This window comes from Trichomycterus rosablanca, chromosome 7, assembly GCF_030014385.1.
Source record: "Trichomycterus rosablanca isolate fTriRos1 chromosome 7, fTriRos1.hap1, whole genome shotgun sequence".
Classification (NCBI taxonomy): Eukaryota; Metazoa; Chordata; class Actinopteri; order Siluriformes; family Trichomycteridae; genus Trichomycterus; species Trichomycterus rosablanca.
Window position 1 is genome coordinate 1,436,190 of NC_085994.1, and position 13,159 is coordinate 1,449,348.

General features: G+C 42.7%; 1 protein-coding gene across 1 annotated transcript; it reads right to left on the reverse strand.

The window, feature by feature from the left end:
- Window positions 1–244: 244 nt before the first annotated feature.
- foxe3 (forkhead box E3) lies at window positions 245–1,393 on the reverse strand. Its single transcript, XM_062998231.1, has one exon. The coding sequence runs from the start codon at window positions 1,391–1,393 to the stop codon at window positions 245–247; it is 1,149 nt and encodes a 382-aa protein (XP_062854301.1).
- Window positions 1,394–13,159: the final 11,766 nt, after the last annotated feature.

Below are 13,159 nucleotides of genomic sequence, written 5' to 3' on the forward strand. Positions count from 1 at the left end.
GAATACTTTTTTGGAATTAAATATTGATTGATTGGTTGGTTGATTGATTGACCCTCCATTTGTGTGTGCCACCTGATCCATACATGACTACGATTCCACTTGATGTTTGCACCCATGACTTTCATTTGTGCTAGACAACTGATGTGAAATTAATTCTAAAAATTGCTTGCATGGCCAGATTTCTGCCAGTTGGGGTCTCCAAACACATAAATGGTACACACTGAACCTTTAAGACTTCTGTATTTCACATGTAGCGATCCATCCCGGCGGCGAAGTTTGCCTGTCGCATGTACGAATTGTTGTACGAGTTCAGGTTCATTCCCAGTCCGAGAAGCGGTTCGGGGTGCCTGTTGGTCGCGCAGTACACTGAAGAACCGCCGGGTGAGAAGCCGGGCTGAGGGGTCATGGCTAGATGAGGAGGGGACGCTGATGTGGGGTAACCGGGCATCACAGGGCCGAGGGAGCTATTCCGCCCGAGCATGTTGGCTGGGTTAACAGATTGAGACTGGAAACCGGGGTCAGTAGGGGGCAGTACCGAACAGTTTGCGATCGCCATCGGGGTCAGGTCTCCAGTGCCAAGTCCGAGTGTCTGGACAGGAAGGTCCATGCTGGGTCCATTAACCATAACAGACTGTTGGTTCATTATATTGTCGATGCTGAACATTCGGTTTTGTCCGTGAGCGTGAACGTGAGCATGAGCGACCCCTGTTGATGGCTGATATGGATGCATATGAAGAGGCGTAGAGCTTGGTAACGGTGACCCGCCATACCCACCCGGGTACAAGGTGTTCGAATAAGGCTGGCGCGTTGCAGGGCTCGGCGTAAACGCGAAAGCAGGGTACGTCATGACATCAGATCGCTTGAAGCGTTTTCGCCGCCGCAGGAAGCTCCCGTTGTCGAACATGTCTTCTGCGGCAGGGTCCAGAGTCCAGTAGTTGCCCTTTCCAGGTCGTCCAGGCTCTCTTGGGATCTTCACGAAGCAGTCATTCAGGGTCAGGTTGTGTCGGATGGAGTTCTGCCACTTGCGTGAGTTCTCACGGTAGAACGGGAACCGTTCCGTGATGAACCGGTAGATGCCACCCAAGGTGAGTTTCCTCTCTGGAGAGTTGGCGATGGCCATGGCTATCAGGGCGATGTAGCTGTACGGAGGTTTCCCACGCTGCACCGGCCTTTTCCTGCGCCGCCCGCCGCTCTGCTGCCCCACCGCGACCCCTTCCTCCGGATCAGCCCGTGGACTGGATCCTCGAGGCTCCGGCTTCACCGCGACATCGTCCTTGGCTCCCGGTGGATGGTGGACGAGCGCCGGGATCCTGGAGTCCAGACCGGGACTGGAGGGCTGCACCTCCGCGGGCGTCATGCTGCACGAAAAGTAGGAAAAACTCGCCAGGTTCATAAAAGTGATGCTGTACACGCGTGGAATGGCGGTCGCGCGTGTCTGGGTTCGGTTCTGCCAGGTGTGGGACTTTATAAGGTGGGCGCAGTGACGTCACGAGCTGTTCTGACCACAGAGACTCCTCTGACCACTGACAGTGAGGAATGTGTGGGGCGGATGAGCCCCATGCTGGGGGGTGTATTCACCCGTCCTTTATTCATCTGTACAGGAGAAAAAGTTTGTACCCCCTCAGAGAGACTTTAATAAGAGAGAAACGAGATTTAGAACAAATAATTAAGTTTTTATTTCCTTTACTGATTTACATTGTAAAAAAATTACTGTCAATTTTACAGTAAGTTATTGGCAAAAGTTAAATTACTGTGAAATTACAGTAAATTACTACGGATTTTAATTACAATGAATTATTATTTTATTGGAATGGTAATTTACTACCACTTTTTACACCAAGTGTCATTAAGAATAAATACATTATAATACTGTAAAAATATTTACAAAAATTGGCTGTAATTTTTTATTATTACTGTATATACCTGGCCACTTGGTTGCCAATTAAAGACTGTAAAATATCCCCTGATATAATACAGTAAAATTACAGCTACTATCTGTTATCTCATTTCATTAGAGCTCTGGTCTGAGAAATGTTTTTGACAAATTACTACATGAATTATGCACATCTACAAATAACAAACCATACAACAGCTTATGTTCCATGAAACATTTTAATATCAAAATAAATGTTCCACAATATGCAATATGTGCTTCATTTATTGCCAGATTCTAACAAAATCAATAAAGAACAATATAAAATATATTGATTTCAATGCCTGGCAGTATAAATGTTACAGACTCTTAGGCTTACCAATAGCATTTGGTAAAATTCTAACTCTAAATGTTATCATTATATACATCATCTAAACAACTTTAGTCTGGATGGTCAACAACCCTGATCCTAGATATACCTTTCTGTGTTTAGATTCAATGGACATCTAATGAACCCTGACTGTAGATATAGACAGGACCTGAAAGGCAGAACTCCAGGAACTGGATTGGTGTTCACTAGTCTGGACCCTATATAAAGGCTGGCATTTTCTAAAACCAGTTACATTAAACATCGACAATGTGTCTTATGCAAAATATATGTCCCAATCACAAGTGACAATAGTTTAATAGTTTACTTTAATGTTGTCAGTTTTACGGTTGTTGTAATAATGGTATAAAAGAACCACGTTTATTATTAATATTTTTATTATTATTATTATTATTTTAGTAGTAGTAGTGGAAGTAATATTATTATTATTATTATAATCAGTGTTATTGACATAATTATTTTTATAATTATTATTATTAGTAGTAGCAGTAGTATTAATATTATTACTGTAATCATTATTTGTGTAATTGTTATTATTATTATTATATCATAATCTTTATTATTACATTATCATTATCATAATCATTATTTTATTATTGTTATGATTATTATTTTAGTAATAGAATTAGTATTCATATAATTATTATTATATCATTATTATTGTCATAGTTAATATTATTATTTTTATTATTAGTTGTAGTAGTATTATTATTATTATTATTATATCATAATCTTTATTATTACCATCATCATAATCATTACTTTATTATTATTGGTATTATTATTATTATTATTATTAATAAACATCCATTCCTGCATTTCAGGCCTCTAACACATTTCAAAAAAAGTTGGGACGGGGGCAGTTTAGGGCTAGTAATGAGGTGAAAAAACTAAATAACAGGTGATGTAAACAGGTGATTGTAATCATGGTTTGGTATAAAAGCAGCATCCAGGAAAGGCTGAGAGTCTCTGATGAGTAAAGATGATCAGAGGATCCAGTTTGTCCACAAATGTGTGAGAAAATGATTGAAATGTTTAAAAACAATGAACCTCAAAGAAAGATTGGAAGGGATTTGTATGTTCTCCCTCTACAGTGCAGAATATCATTAAACCATTCAAGGAATCAGGAGGAACTTCAGTGTGTAAAGGTGGAGGGTGCGAGCTTAATCTGAACGCTCGTGATCTTCCATCCCTCAGACGGCGCCGCATCAAGAACCTCCACTCAACACTAGCTGATATAACCACATGGGTGAGGGATTAGTTTATCAAACCTTTATCAAGCTCTACAATACAGAGTTACTGCATAAATGATACTTAAAACTTTACTGTGCAAAAAAGAAGCCTTGTGGTAACCATGTCCAGGAGCGGCGTCGACTTTTCTGGGCTCAGTGGCATTTAGGATGGACCATCACACAGTGGAATCAGCATTACAGGTCTTTTTTTTGGGGGGAAAAACCAAAGACGAAAAGGACCATCCAGACTCTTATCAGCAACAAGTCCAAACACCAGGGTCTTTTATGGTATGGGGGTGTGTCAGTGCCAGGGTCTGTCATGGTATGGGGTGTGTCAGTACCAGGGTCTTTCATGGTATGGGGGTGTGTCAGTACCAGGGTCTGTCATGGTATGGGGGTGTGTCAGTACCAGGGTCTATCATGGTATGGGGGTGTGTCAGTGCCAGGGTCTGTCATGGTATGGGGTGTGTCAGTACCAGGGTCTGTCATGGTATGGGGGTGTGTCAGTGCCAGGGTCTATCATGATATGGGGTGTGTCAGTACCAGGGTCTATCATGGTATGGGGGTGTGTCAGTACCAGGGTCTATCATGGTATAGGGGTGTGTCAGTGCCAGGGTCTGTCATGGTATGGGGGTGTGTCAGTACCAGGGTCTGTCATGGTATGGGGGGGTGTCAGTGCCAGAGTCTATCATGATATGGGGTGTGTCAGTACCAGGGTCTATCATGATATGGGGTGTGTCAGTACCAGGGTCTGTCATGGTATGGGGGTGTGTCAGTACCAGGGTCTGTCATGGTATGGGGATGTGTAAGTGCCAGGATCTGTCATGGTATGGGGATGTGTAAGTACCAGGATCTGTCATGGTATAGGAGTGTGTAAGTGCCAGGATCTGTCATGGTATGGGGGTGTGTAAGTGCCAGGATCTGTCATGGTATGGGGGTGTGTCAGTACCAGGATCTGTCATGGTATAGGAGTGTGTAAGTACCAGGGTCTGTCATGGTATAGGAGTGTGTAAGTGCCAGGATCTGTCATGGTATAGGAGTGTGTAAGTGCCAGGATCTGTCATGGTATAGGAGTGTGTAAGTACCAGGGTCTGTCATGGTATGGGGCTTTTCAAGGGACGTCCAGCATTTTTCAACAAGACGATGCAAAACGACCTGCTGCAAACATTACAGAGGCGTGGCTGTGAAAGAAGAGGGTACGGGTACGTGTGGAGGATTTTGAAACGATGACGACCCCCCCGTACTGCTGCACATCTTAAGACGTGTTTGCAGGAAGAACGAGACAAAATAAAGGCTGAAACACTAAATCACTTGGTCTCCTCGGTGCCAAAACCTCTTTTAAGTGGTGAAAAGGAACGGCAACATTACAAAGTGGTAAATGCTTTACTGTCCCAACTTTTTTGGAATGTGTTGCAGGTCTGAAATGCAGGAATGGATGTTTATTAATAAATGAAATGAAGTTGAGCAGATAAAAGATGAAATATCTCAGCTTCATCCTGTCTGACATCAAATAAACGTCAAAGTCAATGTAAGAAACTCTGTGTTTTTATTTGCTTTTTCCATCCTGTCCCAACTTTTCCACAAGGCAAAGCGCAGATAATTATTTGATGATTTCCGAGAGCATTGTGAAGTCTTTATGATTAGTAAGCGTGAGTGAGTCAGCGAGCGAGCGTGGTGAATATACATCCTAACAGATTTCTCCTCTGATAAGGCCCGAGTGGTTCGAGGCCCTGAAGCCAAGACTTCCGCCGACCAGGGGACAGAAGGAATTAGGGGATTAAAAGAAGACGGTTGGAGAGGGAAATGCCCGGAGATGAGGGGCGTGAGTGCTGTTGGTCTTTTCACAGCGCAAACAGAGAGCAAACAGAGTGCCGTCATTACCCAGACCAGCGAAAAGTCCGTCCGTAAGAAGAGAAACACGGCAGGAATATGGAGGTAAACTACAGGCAAAATAATGAGTCTAAAATACGTCCCACACACCAGCAGGATCTCTGATTAAAGGACTGGACAAAGACACACACACACACACAAAAGAAAAATATTACTACTGGTATCAGCATTAGATAAAAAAGTGTGAAATGGGCTCCCAAATAACTGTATCGAGCTTTCATCACGTCCTCCTCCGGCCCTCGTTTCTACCATCTCTCGCTCGTAGTTTGTTTTGGCTGAGGCTCTGAATCAGGGCTAGAAACAACAGGCCGAGGTTAAAACCCACCGCCACACCAAACATTCAATCCAGCGATTGAAAAGTAATAACAAGCCTCTAAAAACAGCAATCGAGCTGTACAAGCTTTGCGGACTGAACAGAAAATACTGCCTATTCTTGTTTTTCTTACTTTATTTTTAGAATGTGTCAGAAGTCTTACTGTAATATCTCAGTTAGGAAAGAAAAAATCTAATGAAATACATCTCCAGCAGTTTGTAAAATAATCTCTGTCTATCACCGGGTTCGAGTCTGGGCCACTCTAGAGTTTTAATTCAGTTTATTAGCCACTCAGATGTAAACTTGCCTCGTGATAATAATGATCCCTGTGTTCATCTTTAACTCATGAACCTCAGCTCTGCTTCCAGACGCCTGTACGGACAATAACTGGGAATATCGGAGGGGATTCCTTATGACTGCTGCAGTTACGACCTCTGCTGGCTGATCGATGGTGCTGCACAGAGACGGGGAATAATAGAGATGTGTGTGTGACTCTCCATGTGCGATAGGGATCACCGTATGAACCCGCCTGGTGCAGGTGAAAAGAAGTGGTCTGTGATGCACACTTTTTGGAGGGGACGTGTTTTAGTCGCAGCCCTCCTCGATCAGGAGTGAAGGTCTGCAGCAGTAGAGATCAGGGAACTGGATATGACTAGACTGGGAGGGAAAAAGCAGTCTATAAATAGCTACAGGGAGACTCAGCAGGGACCCCCGTCATTCTTGGGTGGCCTGGAGGAAACTTTAAATAAATAGTATTTACACAAATCATACAAACACAAAATTAAATTGAGCTGAAAGTTATAACTAGCAAAAAATAATGTGAGTTCATTGTTCAGTCCAGTCTGTGATAAAGTCTGTTGTAAGTTCTGGACATTTTTGGTGCAAACACGCCAGGCATCCGTCACATCTAGCAGGAACAGCATTGTTGGCACTGCAGTCTCGACTTGCAGTCTTTAACCTCGAGAGGGTGAACAGGTTTTCGTCAGAACCACCTCTGGGTAAAACAACAGAAGATGTACAGTAGTTAAAAATGTAAATCATTAAGAGTAAAATGTCAGTTTTACAGAGAGTAGCTTTAGACTCCGGCACCCCGAATTATTACAGCATAATAATTATATATTTATAAATATATATTATAGTATATATTTGGGGTGGGCAGCTCCAGTCCTAGAGATCAGAAGCCAACACACTTCTTCCACAACTTCCAGCTCCAGGTTTTCTGCACTTGGAGACACTGTTTTTTTGTTTGTTTGTTTTGGAGGTTCGGTGGAGTCCTAGATTATTACACATGGCTTTGTAATTCTTGCCTGACCATTTTTTCTCCGCTCTTCTGGAAAGGTTGTACTGTAGATTCCATTATTGCGACTCTTAGGTGACTGGTGCCTCACTTTGGTGAACAGGCTGATGGAGCAACCAGGAGTTTTTTGTGTTGGAAACCTTTGTTCTGTTCAGAACAAAATTTGTTGTGTTATTTACATTTATGCATATGGAGAGACACTTTTATCCAACTAATAAAGGAACCAATCCAAGCATCTGAACACTAGAGGCTTACTTAGGGGCGGTGGAGGCCAGGCAGCGGCAGGAGCTTTAACACTCAGCAGTGAAGGATTTTAACCCCTGAGCCACTGTAGCTGCCACCACTGACTTTACATTCACGTTTACATTTTCAGCCTTTAGCAGACACTCTTATCCAGAGAGACTTACAGAAGAACTTCAACAATAAACTCTACTCTAGTTTGAGTAGAGAACAGTCAAGTCAAGTCAACTTTATTTATATAGCGCTTTTTACAATATACATTTTGTCAAAGCAACTTTACAAAATCCAGGACCAACAGATACAAAAACCCCAAGGACACGAATCTGCTAAAACTCTGTTTTTTTTTTAAATAAATAAGATGCTATAGAAGGTTATAGAGGGCATGTTGGTTCTCAGCTTAAGTGCTTATGAAGAGGTCATGAAGGTCTTGTATCGTATTTTAAAGATGGTGAGAGACTCTGATGTTCAGATAGACAAGGGAAGTTTGTTCCACCACTTGGGTGCCACTACAGAGAAGATCCTCGATGCTTGTCTTCCTTGAGTTTTGAGTGGAGGATCAAGGTGAGCGAGACTTGTGGCTCACAGGTTGTGTGGTATAGAGTGAGGTGAGTTCTCGACAGTTGATTGGGGTCTGTTTTTGGCTTAGTAGGTGAGCATCATTGGCAGCTACAGGAAGCCCGTGAAGAGAAGGCAGCAGTGAGGTGATGTGGCAGCATTTGGGTTGGTTGAAAACCAGGCAGGAGAACCTGTCAGGAGGGAGTCGCAGTCGTCCAGCCTTGAGATGATGAGCGTTTGGACAAGACTCTGAGAGGCTGGATCTTCTTGATGTTGTAGAGGATGATGTTGGCTGCATGAGTAGAGAAGGACGACTGGTTATCCAGGACCACACAAAGGTCTCGTACATGATCAGATGGTTTGATCTGGGAGTCATTAAGAGAGATGACTTTCTCGGTTGATAGAACTTCAGATGTTGGTGGACAGACAGACAGTCATGCGTGCATTAAAGCAAAGGTTAAACCAACAGGACAAACGTGATGAATCAAAGCAGAGTCATAAACCGTCACCACAATCAGGCCCCGCTCGCCTTCGAACTCATCCACCGCCGCACAAATCCCCAGAGCCCCAGGCCTGGACACACAGCTACTCAAAGTCCACACAGGTACTCAAAGCGGCTGGCTAACACTTTCAGACAGGCGTGGGACCCATGTGAGGGGGGGGGGGGGGGTGGGGGGGGGGGGGGGGGGGGGGGTATCTGAGCAAGATCTATCCCGTGAGCTGCCCGGTCAGTCGGGACAAACACAGGCTACAGCCAGGAAATCACCCCCCCCCCCCCCCCCCCCCCCCCCCCCCATCCCAGCAGCCCCCCAGGGCCTGCAGACCTGCAGTAATCCCCTAAATATGAGCTCCACCGAGCCGTCACCTCATACACCTTTACATGCGATGAAGTCTTAGGACGGCTGGAAATGAACCGTATACAGAGCCAACGTCCCAAAAAATAATCAAATAATAATAATAAAAACATCCACAAGAGCTGAAGTGTATCAGTAGTTATGGTTTTAGTAACATTAAACTCCTATTTTATTCATTCATTCATTCATTCATTGATTTCCATTAACTGCTTCATTCTGATCAGATCTGCGGTGGGTCAGGTACCCCCCACCCCTCTCCGGAAACATTAAGTGCGAGGCAGGAAAACACCTCAGACGGGTTCATCATCCCAAACTCACACATTTACTCACTCACACATCCACCAACTGGCGTGATTTTGCATGGTGGGAGAACATCTAAATGCTCAGAGGAAACCCACACGGACACAAGAGAGAGAGAGAGTGTGTGTGTGTGTGTGTGTGTGTGTTAGTGTGTGTGTTAGTGTGTGTGTGTGTGTGTGTGTGTGTGTGTGAGTGAGTCTTTTCTTGCTCGAGCTCATCAAGTACGGACCAGGGCTCCTGAAAACCTGGATTATATCCCTGTTCACTCCAACCTACACGCTACACTGATCAGTACACACACACACACACACACACACACACACACACACACACACACACACACACACACACACACACACACACACACACACACACTGTTTCTTTCTCAGTACACGCTACACTGATCAGTAAAGCAGTTCAACATGTTCACACACACACATACCAACACACAAATACTAATACGTATACACACACACCAACACATACACACTTACACACACCTACACACCTGCACACACACACACACACACACACACACACACACACACACACACACACACACACACACACACACACACACACACAGGATTGTTTGCAGGTTTGGATCTTTGCCCTGAGAAAAGATTCAACCAAGAAATCATCTGTCTCAGTATATCAGCACATCTCTCTATAACCTAGAACCCCCAAACTCTGTGGAGTCAGGGTGGGCAGTCACAACTACCAACAACACTGTACCTACTGTCAAGCACGGCGAGGGTATTTCAGTTTCAGTAGTTCAGCAGCACGACGACCTGAAACACTTTCACACGGGTTTAGGAAACCGTATCTTCTTATCAAAGTAAAATAAAACAAAACAGCTTACAAAGTGTTTAGTCATGAGACTGTTGAGCAGCTTTACTTACCCAGAATGCACTGCTTTCAGGTCAGCTAGTTGAGCCCAGAGTCCAAACTAAACATGGTGAAGCAGCATTTAGCTGTTGGGCTGCATATAACTGGAACAGACTGCCAGGAGATATTAGATGTTCCTTAAATGTAGAAATGTTTAAATCCAGGTTAAAAACTTTTCTTTTTTCTTGTGCCTATGATTGAGCTCGAAATTTTTGCTATTACCCTCATTTTACCATATTTCTTTTAGTTTTTCATGCTCTTAATAATTATTTTTATAGAGTAGTGTACATTCTAAATTGTAGGGTATATTTTACTATATTTTCTTTTAGTTTTCATGTTCTTAATTGCTTATCTCTCTGGTTTTAATTTCGTATTTCCCAAATTGTAGGTTATATTTTACAATATTCTCTTTTAATTTTTCATGTTCTTAATTTTTTTATCTCTCTTGTTGTAATTTCATGATCTCTTAATTGTAACTAAATGTTTGCAAGAAGTCTTTCTGAGATTCTAGATGTCAGGAATGTTTTAATGCTTTTAATTATTTTTTCTTTCCTTATGTAAAGCACTTTGAATTGCCACTGTGTATGAAAGGTGCTATACAAATAAACTTGCCTTGCCTTCATTTACATAAAACATTCTGTGTCTTCAGGGCCCAAAGAAAACCGAATTATATTGTACAAAAACACGGGCAGACAGAAGGGAGGGAGGGAGGAAGGAAGGAAGGAAGGAAGGAAGAAAGAAAGAAAGAAAAAGAAAGAAAAAGAAAAAGAAAAAGAAAAAGAAAAAGAAAGAAAGAAAGAAAGAAAGAAAGAAAGAAAGAAAGAAAGAAAGAAAGAAAAGATACATAAAGAAAAGATAAAAAAAGAAAAAAACAAAGATAAATAGAAAGAGAATAATGACAGAAAAATAAAGAAAAAATAGAAAGAAAAATGAAAAAGGTAAGAAAGACAAAAACACAGAAAAAATAAAAAAAAAATAAAGAAAAATAAAAGAAAGATAAATATAAAGAAAGAAAAACATGAAAAGAAAGAAAAATAGAAAAGAAAAAATTGAAAAAATAAAAAAAAACATGAAAAGAAAAAAGATAAATAAAGAAAATTAATAAAGAAAGAAAGAAAGAAAATGAAAAAGGGAAGAAAGAAAAAAAGAAAGAAAGAAAGAAAAATGACAGAAAAAGAAGGAAAAAATAAAGAAAAAAAATAGAAAGAAAAATGAAAAAGGGAAGAAAGACAAAAAGAAAGAAAAGAAAAGAAGAAAAAGAACAAAAAATGAAAGAAAGAAAGAGATAAAGAAAGAAAGAAAGAAAGAAAGAAAGAAAGAAAGAAAGAAAGAAAGAACAAGTCGGGTCCTGGGGGTTGAAACCGGGTGCAACACAAATGCGGCTGGGAGCCACTCACAGGTAAACAGAGAAGTTTGTGTGTTTTTGAGGTTTTTCTTGATCTGCAGACTAAAGTTTTAGTGTGTGTGTGTGTTAGTGTGTGTGTTAGTGTGTGTGTGTTAGTGTGTGTGTGTGTGTGTGTGTGTGTGTGATGTGGTGAACAAGGTATCTCACTGACCTTTCTTGCTTTATTAAACTTGCTATCTTCCAGTCTATTATGTTCTCTCTCACACACACACACACACACACACACACACTCTCTCTTTCACACACACACGTTTTCTCTCTCTTCTGTAATGAAGGGCTGAAGGAGGCGAGATCTGAAGGTCCTCGTGTCTCTCGTCACCCTGTAATGCCCACACACTCCTGAAGCGCATTAACACTCGTTAAAAACAGCTGAAACTCTTCAGGGTGGCACAGCTGGTCAAGTGGGTGCCACGGGGCATCATGCAAAGCATCAAGCATGGTTTTTCTCAGCTTACAAGAACATGCAGGAGGTGGATTGGCAGCTGACAACTGCCCCATAGGTGTTGGCGCTTAGGTTGTGTGGGTGTTCCCTGAAATAGTACTCTGGTGCATAGGTAGGTAGATGTCCCTGTGATGGATTGGCGCCCTCTGCTGGGCGTATTCCTGCCTCGTGCCCAGTGATTCTGAGAAAATCGGACGAAGGATACAGTGTATCACAAAAGTGAGTACACCCCTCACATTTCTGCAGATATTTAAGTATATCTTTTCATGGGACAACACTGACAAAATGACACTTTGACACAATGAAAAGTAGTCTGTGTGCAGCTTATATAACAGTGTAAATTTATTCTTCCCTCAAAATAACTCAATATACAGCCATTAATGTCTAAACCACCGGCAACAAAAGTGAGTACACCCCTTAGTGAAAGTTCCTGAAGTGTCAATATTTTGTGTGGCCACCATTATTTCCCAGAACTGCCTTAACTCTCCTGGGCATGGAGTTTACCAGAGCTTCACAGGTTGCCACTGGAATGCTTTTCCACTCCTCCATGACGACATCACGGAGCTGGCGGATATTCGAGACTTTACGCTCCTCCACCTTCCGCTTGAGGATGCCCCAAAGATGTTCTATTGGGTTTAGGTCTGGAGACATGCTTGGCTAGTCTATCACCTTTACCCTCAGCCTCTTCAATAAAGCAGTGGTCATCTTAGAGGTGTGTTTGGGGTCATTATCATGCTGGAACACTGCCCTGCGACCCAGTTTCTGGAGGGAGGGGATCATGCTCTGCTTCAGTATTTCACAGTACATATTGGAGTTCATGTGTCCCTCAATGAAATGTAACTCCCCAACACCTGCTGCACTCATGCAGCCCCAGACCATGGCATTCCCACCACCATGCTTGACTGTAGGCATGACACACTTATCTTTGTACTCCTCACCTGATTGCCGCCACACATGCTTGAGACCATCTGAACCAAACAAATTAATCTTGGTCTCATCAGACCATAGGACATGGTTCCAGTAATCCATGTCCTTTGTTGACATGTCTTCAGCAAACTGTTTGCGGGCTTTCTTGTGTAGAGACTTCAGAAGAGGCTTCCTTCTGGGGTGACAGCCATGCAGACCAATTTGATGTAGTGTGCGGCGTATGGTCTGAGCACTGACAGGCTGACCCCCCACCTTTTCAATCTCTGCAGCAATGCTGACAGCACTCCTGCGCCTATCTTTCAAAGACAGCAGTTGGATGTGACGCTGAGCACGTGCACTCAGCTTCTTTGGATGCCAACGCGAGGTCTGTTCTGAGTGGACCCTGCTCTTTTAAAACGCTGGATGATCTTGGCCACTGTGCTGCAGCTCAGTTTCAGGGTGTTGGCAATCTTCTTGTAGCCTTGTCCATCTTCATGTAGCGCAACAATTCGTCTTTTAAGATCCTCAGAGAGTTCTTTGCCATAAGGTGCCATGTTGGAACTTTCAGTGACCAGT

Bases quoted from the DNA above. Each gene is read 5' to 3' on its own strand.
- foxe3 (XM_062998231.1), bottom strand. From the start codon at position 1,393: ATGAACCTGGCGAGTTTTTCCTACTTTTCGTGCAGCATGACGCCCGCG.